This window comes from Gouania willdenowi, unplaced genomic scaffold, assembly GCF_900634775.1.
Source record: "Gouania willdenowi unplaced genomic scaffold, fGouWil2.1 scaffold_14_arrow_ctg1, whole genome shotgun sequence".
Taxonomy (NCBI): Eukaryota; Metazoa; Chordata; class Actinopteri; order Blenniiformes; family Gobiesocidae; genus Gouania; species Gouania willdenowi.
The window spans coordinates 379,828-397,869 of record NW_021144899.1 but is presented as its reverse complement, the minus strand read 5'-3'; the positions used below and the strand labels follow the sequence as shown (position 1 = coordinate 397,869).

At 38.2% G+C, this 18,042-nt stretch overlaps 3 protein-coding genes across 15 annotated transcripts in view; 1 reads left to right on the top strand and 2 right to left on the bottom strand.

Annotated features, from left to right (window-relative positions):
* The window catches only part of LOC114458623 (forkhead box protein J1-B-like), a 137,289-nt gene that overhangs the window by 39,436 nt on the left and 79,811 nt on the right, over positions 1-18,042 (bottom strand). The window lies entirely within an intron of this gene.
* Positions 1-18,042, top strand: part of LOC114458605 (uncharacterized) — a 259,265-nt gene that overhangs the window by 198,352 nt on the left and 42,871 nt on the right. The window lies entirely within an intron of this gene.
* LOC114458603 (cilia- and flagella-associated protein 44-like) overlaps positions 1-18,042 on the bottom strand; it is an 85,776-nt gene that overhangs the window by 38,021 nt on the left and 29,713 nt on the right. The window contains exons 1-15 of one of the 9 annotated variants that reach the window (XM_028441015.1): positions 14,812-14,917; positions 13,903-13,991; positions 13,618-13,720; positions 13,319-13,535; positions 11,021-11,135; positions 9,996-10,160; positions 8,961-9,110; positions 8,838-8,885; positions 7,968-8,067; positions 6,040-6,134; positions 5,714-5,917; positions 4,262-4,474; positions 3,814-3,956; positions 2,708-2,987; positions 1,961-2,016 (exon numbers count right to left, since the gene is read on the bottom strand). The exons of 2 other annotated variants lie outside the window; for them this stretch is intronic. In XM_028441015.1, the coding sequence (XP_028296816.1) occupies positions 1,961-2,016; positions 2,708-2,987; positions 3,814-3,956; positions 4,262-4,474; positions 5,714-5,917; positions 6,040-6,134; positions 7,968-8,067; positions 8,838-8,885; positions 8,961-9,110; positions 9,996-10,160; positions 11,021-11,135; positions 13,319-13,452 (1,703 nt within the window). In that variant the 5' untranslated portion in view covers positions 13,453-13,535; positions 13,618-13,720; positions 13,903-13,991; positions 14,812-14,917. Of the gene's footprint in view, positions 1-1,960; positions 2,017-2,707; positions 2,988-3,813; positions 3,957-4,261; positions 4,475-5,713; positions 5,918-6,039; positions 6,135-7,967; positions 8,068-8,837; positions 8,886-8,960; positions 9,111-9,995; positions 10,161-11,020; positions 11,136-13,318; positions 13,536-13,617; positions 13,721-13,902; positions 14,066-14,782; positions 14,918-18,042 lie in introns of those variants that run through there. 6 more of the 9 variants (XM_028441016.1, XM_028441017.1, XM_028441011.1 and 3 more) reach the window with 6 other exon arrangements.

Genomic DNA, 18,042 nt, shown 5'->3' with positions numbered 1-18,042 from the left:
CTTTCCACCACTTTTACACTTAATGTCACATATGTTGACCCATTATTGTTACTGTTAACCTCTTTTCACCATATTTCATGCTTATTTTTGCCAATGTATCCACATTCACGCCAGTTTAAATTGTTCTCACATTTCTGCCAATTTTAGACCAATATTGTCTAAAAAAAAAAAAAAACATAGCGGACCGGACCAGCCCACCAAGACGATGCCTACCCATGTATATTAGGGCTGGTACCTCACGATATGATACTGTCATTGCCCACGGTAACAATTATATCACGATACAGCGATATCATACATTATATCTGTCACTGAAGAAATTCAGAATTTATTGACTGTACTGAATCCATTTCACAGGAAATACAAAACATTGTATGAATGACAGACAAGTAAAAAAGTGTATACTACACAGTGTCTCTTCTTAACACACACGCGCACGCGCACACGCACACGCACACGCACACGCACACGCACACACACACACACACACACACACACACACACACACACACACACACACACACACACACACACACACACACACACACACACACACGCACACACACACACACACACACACACACACCACCCCTGCACTAAGAAATGTTAAACACTAAATAAACAGTTTTTTTTTGCACCCGCACATATACCCCTTTATAACACTGCAGAGTATGCACACCTCTTTGTACATCCAACCTTCAAACACATACTCCTTTGGCCATAATTGACAACTCTACTTAAGCCTCCACTATATGAATACATACTTCCGACAGGCACTGTACTAGTAGTTGTAATGACGGTTTTATCAATAACTTATTTGACCATTGGAGGTTTGCTGTTGTGGGTAAGAGAAGAGGATGCTCTATTTAAGTCAAAATAACACATAGCATAGCATACAGCATTCCCCAGTGGCTTGTAATCCTCTGCTCTTCTCATCGTTGCCCTGCCCCCGCCCCCAACACACCTAAATATCAAAACATCAGTGACTTGCAGTCAGAGTAGGCAAAGAAGGCAGTGCCTACCCAATGGTCAATTTGTTTTATTTATAATATATTTATAAATTATTTATTTTTCCATTTCCGATAGCCTACAATACCTATAAGTTTGAAAGTGTCCGCAGTCTCACTCTGCTGTAAGGCAGGAGGAGGCCACGCCCTCTCCGAAAAGCACATTGCTGCTCTGCCGCTGTTGCCATAGCATGTTTTTATGTGTTTGCACATGCACAGTCAGTTCCCCAAGATGAAAACCATTGACGTAAAAAGGCAGCTCTCTATGCTGTCTATGGACGTAACCGTTCTATACTAAATGCTATACGTACGTTCACAGTGCATTAGTGAATTGATATCACGTGACCGCGGCTGCTACGTTCTTTAGCTAGTGGGCGGGATAACACTACAGGCAGGATGACAGCACTAGAGACAATAAAGAAACTTTCTTTTGAGGAAAAACGACAGCTTTTAAAAAAAATGGGAGACCAACACCTGAGTTACCAGACCTTCAGCAATGGTAAGGTCAGAAAATTGTATTGTATTGTATTTTTCACAGTGAATGGAAGGATTGCGCCGTGTTTCTGTGTTTCCAACACAATCAACGAATGTGCTGCCATGTCATGATATCTATCTTGTTTGGAGAGTATGGAGGCTATATTAAATATTTGTTTATGTTTCTTTAATGGTGTTTCACGATGTTGATTTTGTTAGATGGCTAAATGCTTCTTCATGTGGATCTTGTTGGGTTTTTTTCTTTCTTATTATGAATTTTATATTTTGATAAACGCATTGAGATGACTGTTGGAAATTGCTTTATACAAATAAAGTTGAATTGAATTGAATTGACACTTGCCAGCAGAAACATATGAAATTGTCTTTGGTGGTCTCGATTTGCAACCCCCTGCCTACCCAACCCTACTGGTCACGGCATGTCACTGCAAAACATTTAGCTGAACAGTCTAAACACTGACCTGTAGGCTGCTGGGTCCTCAATGTCCAGAACCAGTGACTTGCTCTCTAGACCCACCTGTTAATTTAAATATCATGTAAGTGTCAACAAATTTTAATTATGTTGGTTTCATGAACATCAAGACTTGGCAAATGTTAACAGGTGTATTATAGAAACTCTCTGTGGTGACAATGTACAAAGTCTAAATAGTTATTATTTATTATTATATAATATTATATATATTTTGATGCACCGTAGGCTCAGTTTTGAATGTATCAAAAATCTGTGTGGCTCAGTCTGAAGATGAGCTGTAGCAAGTTTAGACTTCATAATTTGCAATTGATTTAAAAGTAAAAACATTTCTTCAGTGCCATTTTGGTGAAAGTCGCAAATCTGTTGCACATATTGTTGATTTGTTGTGAATTTTCAACATTTTTACCTTTAGAGACTTGCTGTAGCACCACCTTTAGGACTATTGGTTGCAGCTGAGGCAATCTGACATGGGACTAGACCTTTGCGGAAAACATTGGTGATTGTTCGAGCACAGGAAGCATGATTTGCTTTAAGAACAAAATAACATGCAGGATACAATAGGTTTTCCCAAACTTAGGCTGCCGGCACCTAAAAACCTGCTTGGTCATTTAATTTATTTGATTCATTATTGAATCAACTAGAACGCATATGATCAATAAAAATGAGGAGAAATATTGTATATAAATAATCCATAAAAATGATGTGTATGCCAATGCTAATTGAAAGGTATACTGACACTTGGTGAAGGAATCATGGCAGCCTTTCTCTGCAGGCTGCTCTGTAGCTCCTCTGGTGGACGCCTTGTAAAGGAAAATATGTTCCCGTCATCTCCAGCAGTTAAAACAAAGAGGTCGTCATGGCTGCAGCGGATGTGGTACAGTTGTCCATTCTGATTATCATGGAGGCTGAGGACCCAGTAAGATTGCATGGAGGTGAGGCTGAGGTCACCTGTTTGCAGAGGGTAAACTCTGATGGAACCTGAATGCATGCCACAGAGCAGCAGCTCTCTGCTGGAGCTGTAAAACACCAGGAAGGACAAGTCAGGTATAAAGTGGAATTTTGAGGTATACTGGTAAACAACCTTCAATCGCACACACAATTAATCATCTGTCAAATCAGGGTTTTAACAAAGCTGCCTGATGTTTTAACTGTCAGAGGGGATTTTAAAAAGATACACATACTCATCAAATCAGTTAAAATGTCTATGAAGTTTCTCTTAACATGATTCTGATGTTGAGTGTAAATAAAAGTGGGACGATATTTCAAGCGACAAGATATCACGGTATTAAAACGTCACAAAGTGTTACATTGAGTGGTATCTCTTAGGGGAGTCAGATTGAAAAATAAATCCACACGATCTCCTATACACCAGATTGTTATGATTAGTTTTTATTTTTCATTGAGTTAAAAAGTTCATACCCCGAGTATGTAAGTATTTTCAGGGTTAATTAAAGTGATATAAAACCATTATTATTTTATAGTTATTAGTCCAACTGCATTTTTATTGTCTTTTTTTTCCTTTCAAAAAATATGGTATTGCATCGTTATAGTGAGCCCATAATCATCCATTGTATCGTATCCTGAACTCAGTGTATCATCCCGCTCCTAATAGTAAATTAAAGTCCAGTGTTAATATACAGGAAAGGGCTGGACTTGTGTCCAAAAACTGAACGATTTAATACAATAAAGCTATAAAATCTTGTTTTGTCATCCATCTGAAGTTAAACAAGAACCTCTAAAATATTGACAGATATTTGAACATGGACATCATTTTCAGCCTTTCAGCTCTGCAAACTGAATTTAAAATGAAAGAGTCAACTTGTTAGTTTGATCTCCGTCTACCTGAAGGTGATTGAGCAAATTGGGTCATTGTCTGCATTGTGGATTGGTAGAAAGTGAAAAGGTTCATCCTTTCGCTTTTCTGGTTCCTCGTCTTGATTCTCTGAGAACTTACAATGATACAAATAACCTGAGTCAAAGCCACCCTGTGCGACAAAGAAAAGAACAAAAAGATTCAGTGTCATAATAAAACTCCTCAATAATACTCATCGGTTATATTGGCTCATAAAAATGATATTATAACCATAATCATTTATAATAATTAACTCAAAAATCTGCCATTCTTTGTTGTGTTTAAACAGAAACAGTTAGCTAGTAGCAACAAAAAATGTACAGTACAGTGGTCTATGGAATATAGACCACAATAGAGAAGGGTGTTAGACATTCCTGAATATTTTTCATCAAATTTGATTTTTTGAGTCATTCCATAAAAACATGTGTCTATGAGTACCATGGAAAGCCAGAAATGGTCTGGCTCTGAATAGAAACCACAATAGAGAGGACTTGGAGGATCTGGAATGTAGATTGGTGGTAACTCTTCCTCCTTTTCTTCCTCTTCTTCTCCGTCTTCTTCTTGTTTAGCATCAATCAAGGTTAAAAGCTCTTTTGCCTTTTTCTTCTTCTCCTCCTTTAAAGCTTGAAGTCTTAAAATGTCTTCCTGTCTCTGTAAAAGCAGCAACGCACATGACACAACTCATCTTCATTCAAAGGAGTTTTTGGTATTTTTAAAAACCTTTAAACAATGTCTTTGGGCTTCAGACCTTGATTCTAGATTTGATACTCTGGAACCTGAATGACCTCCTGTGCAGCTCAGGCAGCAGGAAGGTTTTAAGTGGCTCCTGATCCTTGGGATTGGGACAATTCACTTCAACCACATGCCCACTCTAACACAGAATGAGCAGTCTGTTATTGCTCTGTGTTAAGACAATGAAGAGAAAATCGATTGAATAGTTGTTTTTTTCAGCAGACACAATCTTTGCAGCACTATATGGTGAGGATGTTGAATAAGACTTACATGGGATGCAGGAGACCACTCAAGTGCCTGCACTGGGCTGGGAACATGGATAAAGCCGATAGGAAGGTACTTTTCCCCAACAGAAAAGAAGAACACTGTTCCGTCTGCGCTCTGAGTAGTTACAAAAAAAGACTTAAGGTTACAAATGTTTTGTTTATTCATTACTCGACTATTTAAACTCACCAAGCTACACTTGCTGAAATTGCACTGGAAAATAAAGAGGTTACAATGTTTACAATATAGTTTGTTATTGTTGTGTCATAGTGGTTTAAGTTCTTGTTAAAGACAGTTCACCTGTATAACAGTCATAATCAGAGGAACAAAAATCTGACATCTACGTTCATTATTTGAGACTCGGATTATATAAATTAAATATAGTACATGTTTTCAGACTTGGAGAACAAGGGATAAATCCACAAGGATAGGCAGTGTAGTGATATAATCAAAGGGCCGTGTATTCTAATGTTTAGCAATGTCACAAAGTTATGTTTTAATCTATTTTAGATATGCTTTCAGAGTAGTAAGATGTCTAAAGGTAGGATTGTTTACATCAGTGGTTCCCAAACTGGAGGATGTCATGAATGAATTAATTCATTTTATTGCATAATTGTGACCATTACCAGCCCTCTCTAAGGAAGGATAAGAAACACTTAATTAAAGGGAGAATATAAAAACAGAGGGCAGTGTTACACCTAAGTGAGGAGAAAGGGAAGAAGGAGTCAGCGTAGGAAAATGGTTCGGGGTGGGGAAGAACTGAGAACTGTCAGTTTTATTGTTGGACTTAAACTCGTGATGTAACACCTGCTTATTTTTCATTATATCATATCATATACAGTATCATATCTACAGCAATATTCAATAAAATTGCACAACTAAACCTCTTCTTACCCCTGTAGCCAGGATCTCCCCATTACGCTCATAAGCCAGTGCAGTTACAGATTCACTGTGAGGTTTAAAGGCCTGTTTGAGGCGCAGTTTGCCATCTTCTTCACAGCTGCTTCTGGATACCGCATACAAACTCTGAGGTCTGTATAGCTCCAATAAACGAACGACTCCATCCTCAAAGCCAAGCAGACCACTGCTCGCTTTCACCTAACAGTTGAAACCAGAACAGTATTGATGATGTCTAAGTTGTCAAGCTGGTTTTACTGTGAAAGGTGAATAAATAAAACTGAAATGTTTAAAAATGCAAATTTAGATGTCAGCAAATATACCCATGGTGGAGCCCAGCTGATGGTAGTCCCACTTTGGTTGAAGCAACTGGTGGTCAATTGTTTTTTTGCCAAGAAGTCAAAAACTTTGACTGAGCCTGAGAAGAGAAGCAGGATAGTGTTGAACCTATACAAGCAAAAAACTCAACTTCTATAACTTCTAATATCTAATACTAATGACTTAAAAATATCATCAAACTCAATCTAAACACTGAGGGCTGGTTTCACCTACTGAGGTTTCAATAAAACCTGAACTCAAATAATCTAATTATATTAATCATCACTAATCTAGTGTCTTCTTAAAGCAGAACCAAGTCACCTTTTCACCTTAATAAAACCTTCTCGTAGTTCCTGTGAGGGTAATACAAGTGTTTATGGGGTGATTGGGGGGTCTTTCATCTCTCCCTGCTGTCTCTGGAAGAAAACCACAATTGCAACTTTCCCTGCCTCCGACCCGGTGGCAAGACGTACTGCTTTACGACAGCCCAGTACAAACTAATGCTAGATTATGACCAGCCCCGTGGCTGCACACGGTTGTCTACAAATTCACTTTTCTCAAACTTATATCATGGTGGAGGCTGTCAAAAAAAGGCAGAGAAGATCTTTGTCTGAGGAACGGAGCAACTCCATGCAGTGACAGCTCAGCAGTAACACACAGAAATCACACACACTGTCGTCGCGGCAACAGGCACGCACACACACTCGCAAGCCAGCCCTCCATCAGGCAGCACACACACAAATATTCATCCATCTATCCATCCATTTTCAGAGCCGCTTTGTCAGCACACAAACAAACACACCACACACATTGCCACACTCCCTTCCGTGTTACTCCCATTCATTTACTTTACTTGTCTCTCTTCCTCATACTGTTGACATGGTCACATGGGACTATGTGTGAAAGCACCCGTAGTGTCACTGTTGTATTAGGATTTTTCAGTGATCGATTGCTACCGTCTTGGGAGAGAAAAGCATGTAGCTGTGGCGTGGGGCAGGCGGCGGGGGGTGCAGAGTTTTTACGACAGTGGCATAACCAAAAGGAACCTTTAGGGGCAGCGCTAACTGCATGCTACTTAGTTCTGCTTTAAGACTTCATTCAAAATCTGGATGCTTCTTTGTTTGTCTAGTTCCAGACAACATAATACAGTTTTAGACTAATGAAATCATGGACTGGTCCGATCATGTTTTGATTAAGATTGTGCACATTATGCAAAAGGTGATTGTAAATGTGGAAATGATCGGAAAGGGGTTAAACATTTAGTTATACATTTCATCAGTTAACATATGTTTGTGTGGAACAGGAGTTTGACCTTTAATTTGGAATTGAGGGAAAAAGAGAGAAAAAACAGCAAATATGTAAAGACATCTAGACAATAGTTCAAGACTTTAGAATTGTACGTATTTGTGTTCATATAACACTTCTAATGACACTCAAAGTGCTTTACAGAAACCATAATTAATTCACACCAGTCATAAAGGTGGTGGTAAGCTACATTGTAGCCACAGCTGCCCAGGGGCAAACCACGCCTATTCATGCACAATTCATACCCATTCATACGAGGCCATGTGTGAAAAGTGCCTTGCCCAAGGACACATAAGCAATGACTGGGATAGAGCGGGATTTTCCCCCGAAATTAAATCGAGGGAGAAAGTCTGAGCAATATCTGCAACGATAATGCTAAACCAATAGTCGGAGCACAGACACGTTGATTAAACACCAGTTTTTACAATTTTTGTATAATTCTGTATAACCGGCCTCTGGCCAGGTTTAGTATAATTCTTTTTCGAGACCTGGATTATAGTAAAACTTCAAAAAAGGAGATTATGTTAAGGAGATTATAAGAATCTGAGACTATTCCATACTAATCCAAGGAAGAAAGCAATTTCTGTAAATGTCAAGTGTGTGTGTGCTTGTGTGTGTGCGTACTCACGGTCAGGAGCTGTCGTGGCCATGAGGTGTGATGTTTTACAAACATCCAGACCGTGGACTGACCCGGCATGGAAAGTAAACAAGCACTCTGGATCTGGAGTCTGCACATACAGATGTAACCACAGCCTTTGTTTCACTGTTTAGGACCCACCATCACTTCTTAATAGCAAGCCACAACACAAATGGAGTCATATTTTACTTCTCAAATTCATTTAAATAACATGTTTTGTTTGAACCTGTGATCATAAAATCACAGGCAGGTTTAAACAAAGATAAGGGGCCAGCCTAAACCCTGAAAAATATAAGGTGGTCAAATGTATTTGGCCCTATAGTGTGTCTCTGGCTGCCATTTGTATATGCAAGCTGAAAACTAGGGGAAAAATGTGAAGTAAAAAATACATCACAAAATTACCTTGTCATTTGAAAACCTATTTTCTAATTAGTGAGAAGCAATGTTAGTTAGTGGGAAAAAAGTACTAAATTGTTGCCATGTGGTGATGCCTAAATAGACTGTACTCTAAGAAAAAGTTAGTAGTAATACCCTTCAAAATAAAAGCAATGGACTTTCACCCACAGGCAAATAGCCTACTTAGGACCTTTTACCTATTTATCCCTTTTTCTCATTATATATTTAATTGTTTTTAGTCATCTATCATTAAATATAATTCTAAGGACTGAAACTAAACTAAACTAAACTCAAAATGTAATGTAAAAATGGTACAATGCTGTTACGCCTGGAAAGGCTCTACGACAGACTTCTTTGACCCACCCCAACAGTTGAGACACCAAAGCCAATAATTGTCGGAAATAAAAAAATAAACAAACATGTAAATGATCTGAAAATCAATTCAGGGAAACCATCTTCACTCACAGTGTTGGTGAAAGAAAGGTCCAGTTTCCAGATGGCTCCATTGGAATCCTGTAGGAACACACCGTACAGACTCTAGCGTTATGGTGCATTGTAGACACAAGTGTTGATGATTTTGCATCTGACCTGGGCAAACCAGATGAAGGAGTTGGGCAGGGGGCTCCTCACCACAGATGACAGGCAGACATTGTGTCCAACTACCAGCTCATTAATGGGTTCCATTTCTAACCTTCCACTGTGTGTGTCAGCCATGTTGATTTTCTCAATGTCCCAGCCCTGTGGCAGAGTTACATAGTAAGACATACACCTTACATACAAATAGAATAATGGTGTGGTTTCCACATGCAATAACAGATTTGTTCTTTTAAGGGTCAATTCAAAAATGAAATGAAAGCAGCTCCAAATGAAGAACTAATAATGAAGTTCCTTCATTAGTTCAAAAGTAATGAGAGACTTGTTCTTGTGATGTTGATGAGTCATACATTGACAATTATTAACACAATAGTGGTTTGTTGGCATCAGTTGAATAATGCTGTGTGAATGAAAGTGTCTGTAGGTGGTGACCCTGTGACACACTGGCATCCAGTACAGCAGAAATGGGCAACTTCTATTACAGCGGGGGCCACAAAAATATGATAGTTCGATCCGAGGGCCACATTATCCATATTAATGTCAGCGTTCATAATAACAACCAATCTGTTCATAAATAAAGGAATAAACAACAAGGTTTTTATGTGTATTTGTTTGTTGTAATTTTTTGTCTTTTGTTTGTATTTTGTATATTTTTCTGTAATTCTGTGTATCTTTGTTGTTTTGTGTGTTTTAGGAATTCATTTTGTGTAGTTTTTTTTTATTTGAGTGTTTTTTTTTGTAGTCAATGTTTATGGAGTAATTTTTGGTATATTTGTTGTCCTTTTGTGTATTTTTTGGTCATTTATAGGTTTTTAGAGCAATTTTGTGAATTTCTGCTGTTTTGTGAGTTTTTCTATTGTCTTATGTGTTTTTGAAGTCATTTTGTGTGTTTACTTTAGGGGCCACACAATATTAGACAGATAGCCGCCTGTAGCCAATACTGTCTCCTGCCTTGTCAGCATGAATAAGCTGCATGTGATCCCCTATAAACCTGCTCAAAATAAAACACGTAGAGAAGATTAATCGTACCCTGATCACCCCATCAGAACCGAAAGTCATCAACTGTCCATCTTCTAAGGAAAAGGGCTGTGCTGTCCCCACATGACAGCTCTGCCGCTCTATTCGGCAGATCTCCACTTTGATGGCCTCTCTATCCCACAGCAGCAGGTTACCCCATTCTGTACCTGTTACCACCTAACCAGGAGAAGACTCAGTCAATTCAGAACCAAAAGCACTGGTGAAGTAAGAAACCAGTCAATTTGTTAGTCGTGAACCATTAAATGGGCCAGAATATTAATGGTATTAAAATCATCGGAGGAAAATGTAGTTAAAATCTGTCCTTAACATTTGCTTATTGGCCTTATGTTCAGTAAAAATATAATTGACCTGTCATTGGTTTGACAAAGTTGTAGCTATATATTTCATGTTTTTTCTGACTTAAGAGAAAGAATGTTTTGTCAGAAGTAGGGGGGGTTTAGTTGTTTTTAACATGGGGGGACAGGAGCGGAGAGTAGAAATATTTGCGTACTAATGGCACCAACAAATCAGAGCTGTTATGAATATACACAAACTTGACCAAAAACAAATTGTGACATCAAATTATTCACACAAATGACCTTTATCTGACTTCCAGAAGCTAGTACAGAGATAGTGAAAATTATAAAAAGCTGTCCCTGTGAATCCTTATTTTTCTGCTCCAAATGAAGTATTTAGCAGTGCATTTGTTTTTAATTTCTTTACTAAAATGCATGTGTCTTACACTACATCAGCAACAAGATGGTTTCTACAACTGATTTTACTGTACCAACCGGTGACAGAAGTCAGGCTCAGTTTAAATTGGTCACAAAGCCAGAACACATCTCTTTTCTCTAGCAGAACTTTATCCTAGTTTCCTAAACACATGAAAAAGCTGGTTGTAGGATCTGTATCAATTAGCAAATGCCACATTAGGATTGTCTTTGGCTACAAGCATGAAAGGAATCTGAGCTGAATGTCATCTCTGAACTGAGAAAGTTATAATGCCAGGTACTGCATAACTGGAGCAGGTGACCTACCTTTCTATCAGGAAGCTCCACGAATCCCTCTACGTCAGTGGCTGATGTTTCCCCAAAATATCCCATAACCCCTTGCAATTTGAGACCTGTGAATGTGGGAGAAATAGTCCAAAACCTAAACAGGATGCAAAAAGAAGAAATAAAATCACACAATGTCACATAAGGTCTTTTTTCACAACAAAAGTCTTCACTAACTAATGTTTTTTGAAGGAGGTAGAAAGCAGGATTTTTAAATCCTGGCCTGAGGAGTTTGTTGATTACTCTGATGACTTGAAATATGCATTTGTAATATTAATATTTTCTCATCCTCTAAAAAGTCTTTATCTTCATAATTATGACACTCCTGCCAAATAACATGAAGATACATGACAACCTGAGAAAATAACAAACATGAAAGAAATTCTTTATGTTTACACAATGCAATGATATCAGTAAACAAGTTCTTTACAGACAGACACCACTCTTTAAAGCTGGGGTATGTAGAATCGTGAGGCGCTCCACGCTCCCCTCCTAAACAAAACTTGCGCGCACGCTCACACTGTGGAACTCTTTGCGACTGTTTTCTCCATAGAGACGAGTAACAAATGTAGGAACTTCATCTTGTGTTATTGGAGAGTTTTCTGATGTTTTCGAGACATAAAAGCACGTATCACTCACTGCTGTGAGGACAGTAAGAGGGTCAGAGTCACAGCTGCTCCGCAAACACAAGCAGTCATTTCTCAGCTGATCAGAGCAGACACACTGCGTCCACACTGCAGATGAATTGGGTCTGTTATTTCCACCTTAGATCATTTTTAATAAGCTAAATATTCCGTCTGTTCTCACTCTCTCTGACTCGAGGCGGACTGCGCTGACTGAAAGCAGACCACTCGCAGTTCGCTGCACACACCGACCCTGTGGACTCTGTTCCTCCTGAACACGTTTTTGCCTTTATTCTGTTGCTTCTCCATCTCGGTCTTACTTTTTCCTCTTGATTTGCCGTGTAACTGCTGTGCCAAAAGCCGGATAAGAGACTTCAGCTAGAATATAGAGCCATGGGACTGTCCCTACTCTCAGATCCAGAAAGCGCATCAACTTTTGAAGAGCAGCTTGAGCAGCCAATAATAATGCTTAAAACAGCTCATGAGATCACCCTGTTGGTAGAAACATCTCTGATTGGCTGAAGTCCAGCATCACACTCATGCATTTTTAAAGATCATTTACAGAGCCAGGAGATGGAGAAGAGATTCACTGTCCACTCAGAACACTGGATTACAATATGCAATACAATATATTAAAAATGATTATTGATTTTTTTACCAAATAAAACAAAAACAAAAAAAACTTACATACCCCAGCTTTAAGCAGTGTGGACTAGTAATAACGGTCACAAAAGCTTAAATGTTACACAATAACCTTGCCTGGGAATTGTTTGAAAAGATGATGCTCAATTCACGTGTTCCTTTGCAGATTAGTTGGTTTTAGAGCTATAATATAGTCTTTAAACTGAAAAACTAAAAAAGTTAGAAAAATACATTTACATACATTTTTTTATGAAGCATAATTTTATTAACACGAGTATTTCTTTTTATGATTTGCTTTTATAATTTAAAAATGTCATCTTTTTCCCCCCATACCTGTATATTTGCTGGAATTTACCAAATATTTATCAAACTATTTTTATATCTGTTTATTTATTTTAAAAACAATGTTTTTCCCTGACATTTTTCAAAGCAGTGATTTGTGGTGTTCAGTTTGTTAGTTTCAGTGGAATTTTATTGGATTGAAATGCCAAAGTTCAAACTCACTAACGTGTCCTGATTCAGTATATAATCCTTTTCATTTCAATAAAACAGCAGCTCAGGATTAAAAATAAATAAATACGAGATTAAACCGTCAGGGCTCTAATTATAATGAACAAGTTCAATATTTCTGTTATTGCATCCTTCCATTTCACCATAACAAGATGATATCAGTCAGATTGAGCTGTTTGTCATTCAAAGAAGTGCTTTGTTTCCCCAGGAACCTTGAAGCTTTGAACTAGTATTTATCATAAAAATGTGCTCTTTTTTATTTCAGTGAAGTACATAAAGCTTTATTCATATTTACATCTTAGTCGTTTACATAAAATACCTTCTTGTGAAGAAAAGCCACACCTGGAGCCACTGGTGCTCCTGCTGCACCTTCTGTACTTAGCCTGGAATCCATCCTAATCTCCTTGTATTATTATATCATGTTTAATACAGGCCATTACAAAAAGTAAGGAAGTGGGTGTGGCTTATCTCCAGGCTAGTCAGGGGTAATCATTGTGTTCCTTACTTGACGTGTCCAGTTCCTGATGAGGTGAGCAGTTCTGGGTTGTGTGGGGAGAATCTGACTCTATAGACTTCTTGTGAGGATGCCTTGCACCTCAGCATCACTTCCTCATGTCTCCAGTCCCACAGAGTCAGCATGTAATCTGGGGCTCCGCCCACACTGGCCAGTATGCTGCCATCCAGGTTAAAGTCCACAGAGCTGTACACTTGCTCTGTGCCTCCTGCACACATGGCAAATAAGAAAACAGCCTCCATCATCCAAAATGACAAAAATGCTTAATAGATATTATGTATCATGTTTACCTCTGAGGATGTGGTAGAGTCTCAATGAGGGATATTCATAGACGAGTATGAGAGGCTGGTTTCCCTTCTCAGCTATGACAAAGTACTCATTACTGGGATGAGCCTACACACAAACATACATAAAGATATACATGTGATTAATATTAGTCACAACAAAAGAAGCTGGTCAGAAAACTGGGGACAGAAGACTGGAAGTGGCCTACATTACAGGTACTTTGTTAAATATACATTTGTTGAGCAGAGTATGCATGATAACATCGTCAGTGTGTCAGGAGATCAGCTTACTGTGATAGCACCTATTCCTTCTCCGCTGCAGGAACGCAGGTATCTCTGCTCCTTGGTGTGAACTTGCAGCAGTACAAGCAGGTTTCCTGCTATAAACACTAGAGTTCTGTCATCCAGCAGCATCAGGTTTGATCTGCGCTCGCTGTCATAACCAAAGGAGTGACTGAGGGACGGATGGATGAGGACCATAACCTGGTAATGCACTGTTGACTACAGCCTCACTTTATACAGTTACACATACTTCTGCCAAACTTACAATTATGACTTCAATTATCCATGTTCAAATACAACTAAATTGATTATGTTGACCAGCATTTTTTCCAATTACAATTATTATTTTCCCCCTGAAATCAATTACAATTACATCCTAAATGACTAAAGTTCAATTACAACTAATCACACTTACTAAGCCTTTAATAAAACAAAAAGCCCATAAAACGTAACTGTACTGTTCTCACTACGTGTTGTATACGCCCAGTATGTTAACGCAGATAAACAGCAAGCCAAACTCGAATTTACGAGCCAGGTTCAGAGCGTCTTGCTCCCTTTATTCACAAAACCTTGTGACATGAAGACTCATGCTATTACGAGTGAAACTGCAATAAAGCAAAACACAAAATAAAATGTACACAATTAACCACTTGGTCTTCTTGCAAAAATATAAACATTTAAATCACTACTAAACCATTAAACAAATGCAATGTCATGTAGACATGCTTACAAGATGTAAAAAGTAACAATAATATTTCTGCTGTTCCATTATGTACCACAAGATGGCGTTTTTTGCATGGCAATACAATCTAATAGCAGTATTTTCAAGCCACAAAAACGAACTCTTTAAACACACATAAAGTATCTAAAAGTTATACAATCAGGTTACTTTAGCTCTTAAACAAAGTATATACTCACAGCCATTGCTTTCTGAAGTGTAGAAGAACTTTAAACCAGGAAGATGTAGCTGTATGTTCACATCTATCCACCATTACACTGCACACTGACGCTAGCTGGCAGGTTTATTACCCATGATACCTTGCAACTCTTACAAGCCTCTTCAAAATAAAATACACCTTTGGGTAATATTAATGTGCATTTGTGCTTTTAACATTACAAACTAAAACTGGAAGACAACAATTATAATCAACTATTTTTAAGAAACAAATTAAACTATTTATTAACCTGCAGGGCAGAACACTCCCCGTCTGGCATGATAATGCCACTACTTGAATACTTTACTCATTACTGGTCATTCTCAAGGAGAAGAATGACTTCAGAGATGGGCCGCAGAAAAGTCTTTGCGGTTCCCTGTGATGATATCCTCACCTCAATCTTGCGCACCTTACCATCACTGCTGGGGAATGTTGAGGTGATTATAGCCATTGGCCATGCATTTCGGGCAGCTTGTGATTGCTTCAGGAGCACAATATCTCCAGGTTGCAGGTTGCAGCAGGTCTTGAGCCACTTTCGTCTTGAGTGAAGGGTACAGATGTATACGTCTCTTCAGCGACTCCAAAATTCATTGGCGAGGGCTTGTACCTTTTTCCATTGACTTTTGACAAGTCTTTTCCAATGAACTCTCTTGGTGGAGGAAGAACAGGTGTTTTTTGTGTCAGAAGCATTGCAGGTGAAAGCAGAAATGGTGATGAGGGGTCAGATGAAACTGGGACCAGCGGTCTTGCATTGATTATGGACGAAACCTCAGCCATCAAAGTGCACAGTACTTCATGCGTCAGACAACTGTGTTTGTTCTGCAGAAGCATAGAGTCCAGTATCTTTCGAGTGACACCAATCATCCTCTCCCAGATACCTCCCATGTGAGAGGCATGTGGAGGATTAAACTTCCATGTGCAGTCATTATTGTGAAGATAGGCAAGGATTTTTGTTGTCTTCTCATCAGGCTGATTCATTTCCCTCATTTTACTTTTATTAAAACTGTATTCTGTAGATAACCATTTATTTTATTAGTATTCTGAATCAATCTATTTCATAAATAATAAATAGCAAAATAAAAGTAGATGAATGTTGTGTTCTTGTCATGGTATGGTGTGGGTGTGGAAACAAAAGCAGAGGCAGAATTAGGCAGCAGGCAGGTGTAAAGTTCAAAAGACTCCATGTTTAATCACAAAAAAACTAAATCCAACAAGGCACAAGGAAAACCAGGGAACAAACGCAGCAGAACACGAGGAGGGTCAACATTACAATGATCCCACAGTCATACTGTGTCCAAGCACTCAGCTAAATAGTGAGGGAATCTTGATTGGGAATGGGCCACACCTGGGTGGAAACATGAGGGAGCTAATCAGTCACCGACCAAGCACACAGACATCACTGGGGGTGGAGCCACAAGCAGGAATACCTGAAACACAGACAAGAATTAAACTAAAACACAGAATAAACAAAGACTCAGAACAAAAGTGCTAAACACAAACAAAACAGAACCTGACAGTGCTACATCTTAAATTTGTGCACAGCTTTTATCAATATTTAAATATGTAACAATTTCTAATCACATCATTCACATCCTACGACTTGGTTTGCTTGATAGATCAGCCATTGGGTTCAAATTATTTATTTTTTTCCCCTTCAGATGCACTGAGGAAATGTGACGATGTCATAGATGACTTCACCTGCAGGAAAACCAGGAGAATAAATGAATAAGGATGGACTGAAGGATGGATGGATGGTGCTTTATTAGCTTGTGTTGGTTAATGCTGCTTTATAAAGCACTACCAGAAAATCACACTATTTTTGGTTAATAGTTTATTTGTGCAAAACCTCTGAGAACTTCAATTGTTTAAGTTGATGTGTGTTCATTACTGCAATTTTAGTATTGTAGTATTGTTTTGTGGCAAAGTGACTAATGTGTGCACTAATGTCTTCAAACTGCAGCTATTTCAGTTCAATTAATGTTTGGTTTGTTAATTTTATATTTATCTTGTTTTTTTTGTTGCAATGCCTTCCTCTAATAATATTAATCATGTGTAATTTGACCGTGTTACTAATATGTTTAAATTGACTTTCATTTACTTGTGTGTTATTTTATAATTGGATGTGAAACTCTTTTGTCAAAATTAAATAAAATGGCAAAAAAGTAGAGAGAGATCTGAGGTATTTATTTCATTTCAATAATTTAACATGCATAGCTGTCATTAAAAAAAATGCACTACATGTAGTGTTGACAATATTGGGATTTTTATAAGGGAGCCCTGATACACCATATTTGTTATTGTTATTTTCCTTAAATGTACCCCTTTTTTGTTCTTTGCTTTTGAAGAAGTTGGAAGTTGAGTCCATTATCCTTATGGAGTTTGTATTTTTCCAAATATTTAGTAAAAGTTAAAACAATTAATAAAAAACAACACCCAGTGTTTGTTTTGTTTATTTTGCTTATGCATTTCATGTGTTTCAGCGTACGCCACCTGAAGTGATCTTACCTACGCACAGTTTCATAAACATTGGGAGAATATGGAGGCTATATTAAATAATTGTTTATGTTTCTTTAATGGTGTTTTACGACGTTGATTTTGTTAGATGTTAAAAGCTTGTTCATGTGGATCTAAATTTAATATTTTGATAAGCGCATTGAGATGACTTTGTTGTAAATTACGCTATATAAATAAAGTTGAATTCAACTGAATTGAATTAACACTTTTCAGCAGAAACATATGAAATTGTCATTGGTGTTGACATTGGTGGTCACGATTTGGAACGCCCTGCTTACCCTACCCTAGTGCTCACGGAACGTCACTGAGAGCCTGTGTTTGTTCATGTGCACACAGCAGCCTCCGTTTGGGTGCTGTAAGTGACACTGTGTTGTTGCTGCTGCTGCTAGAATGGTGTGTGCACATAGAACAGACCTGGGCCCTTTACGGCCCGCGGGTTGACTGACCGGCACCTCATGAGTGTGCATTGCTTTTATTTTGAAGCTTTTGTTTTTTACGTCGCGCATTGGTACGTAAGCAGTAGGCAAGGCAAGGCAAGGCAAATTTATTTATATAGCGCATTTCATACTCAAGGCAACTCAATGTGCTTTACATGATAAAACATTCAATTGTTTAAAATCAATAAGAACGTTTAAATCAATAAGAACAATTAAAATCATCAGTAAAATCAATTAAAATCATCAGTAAAATCATCATTACA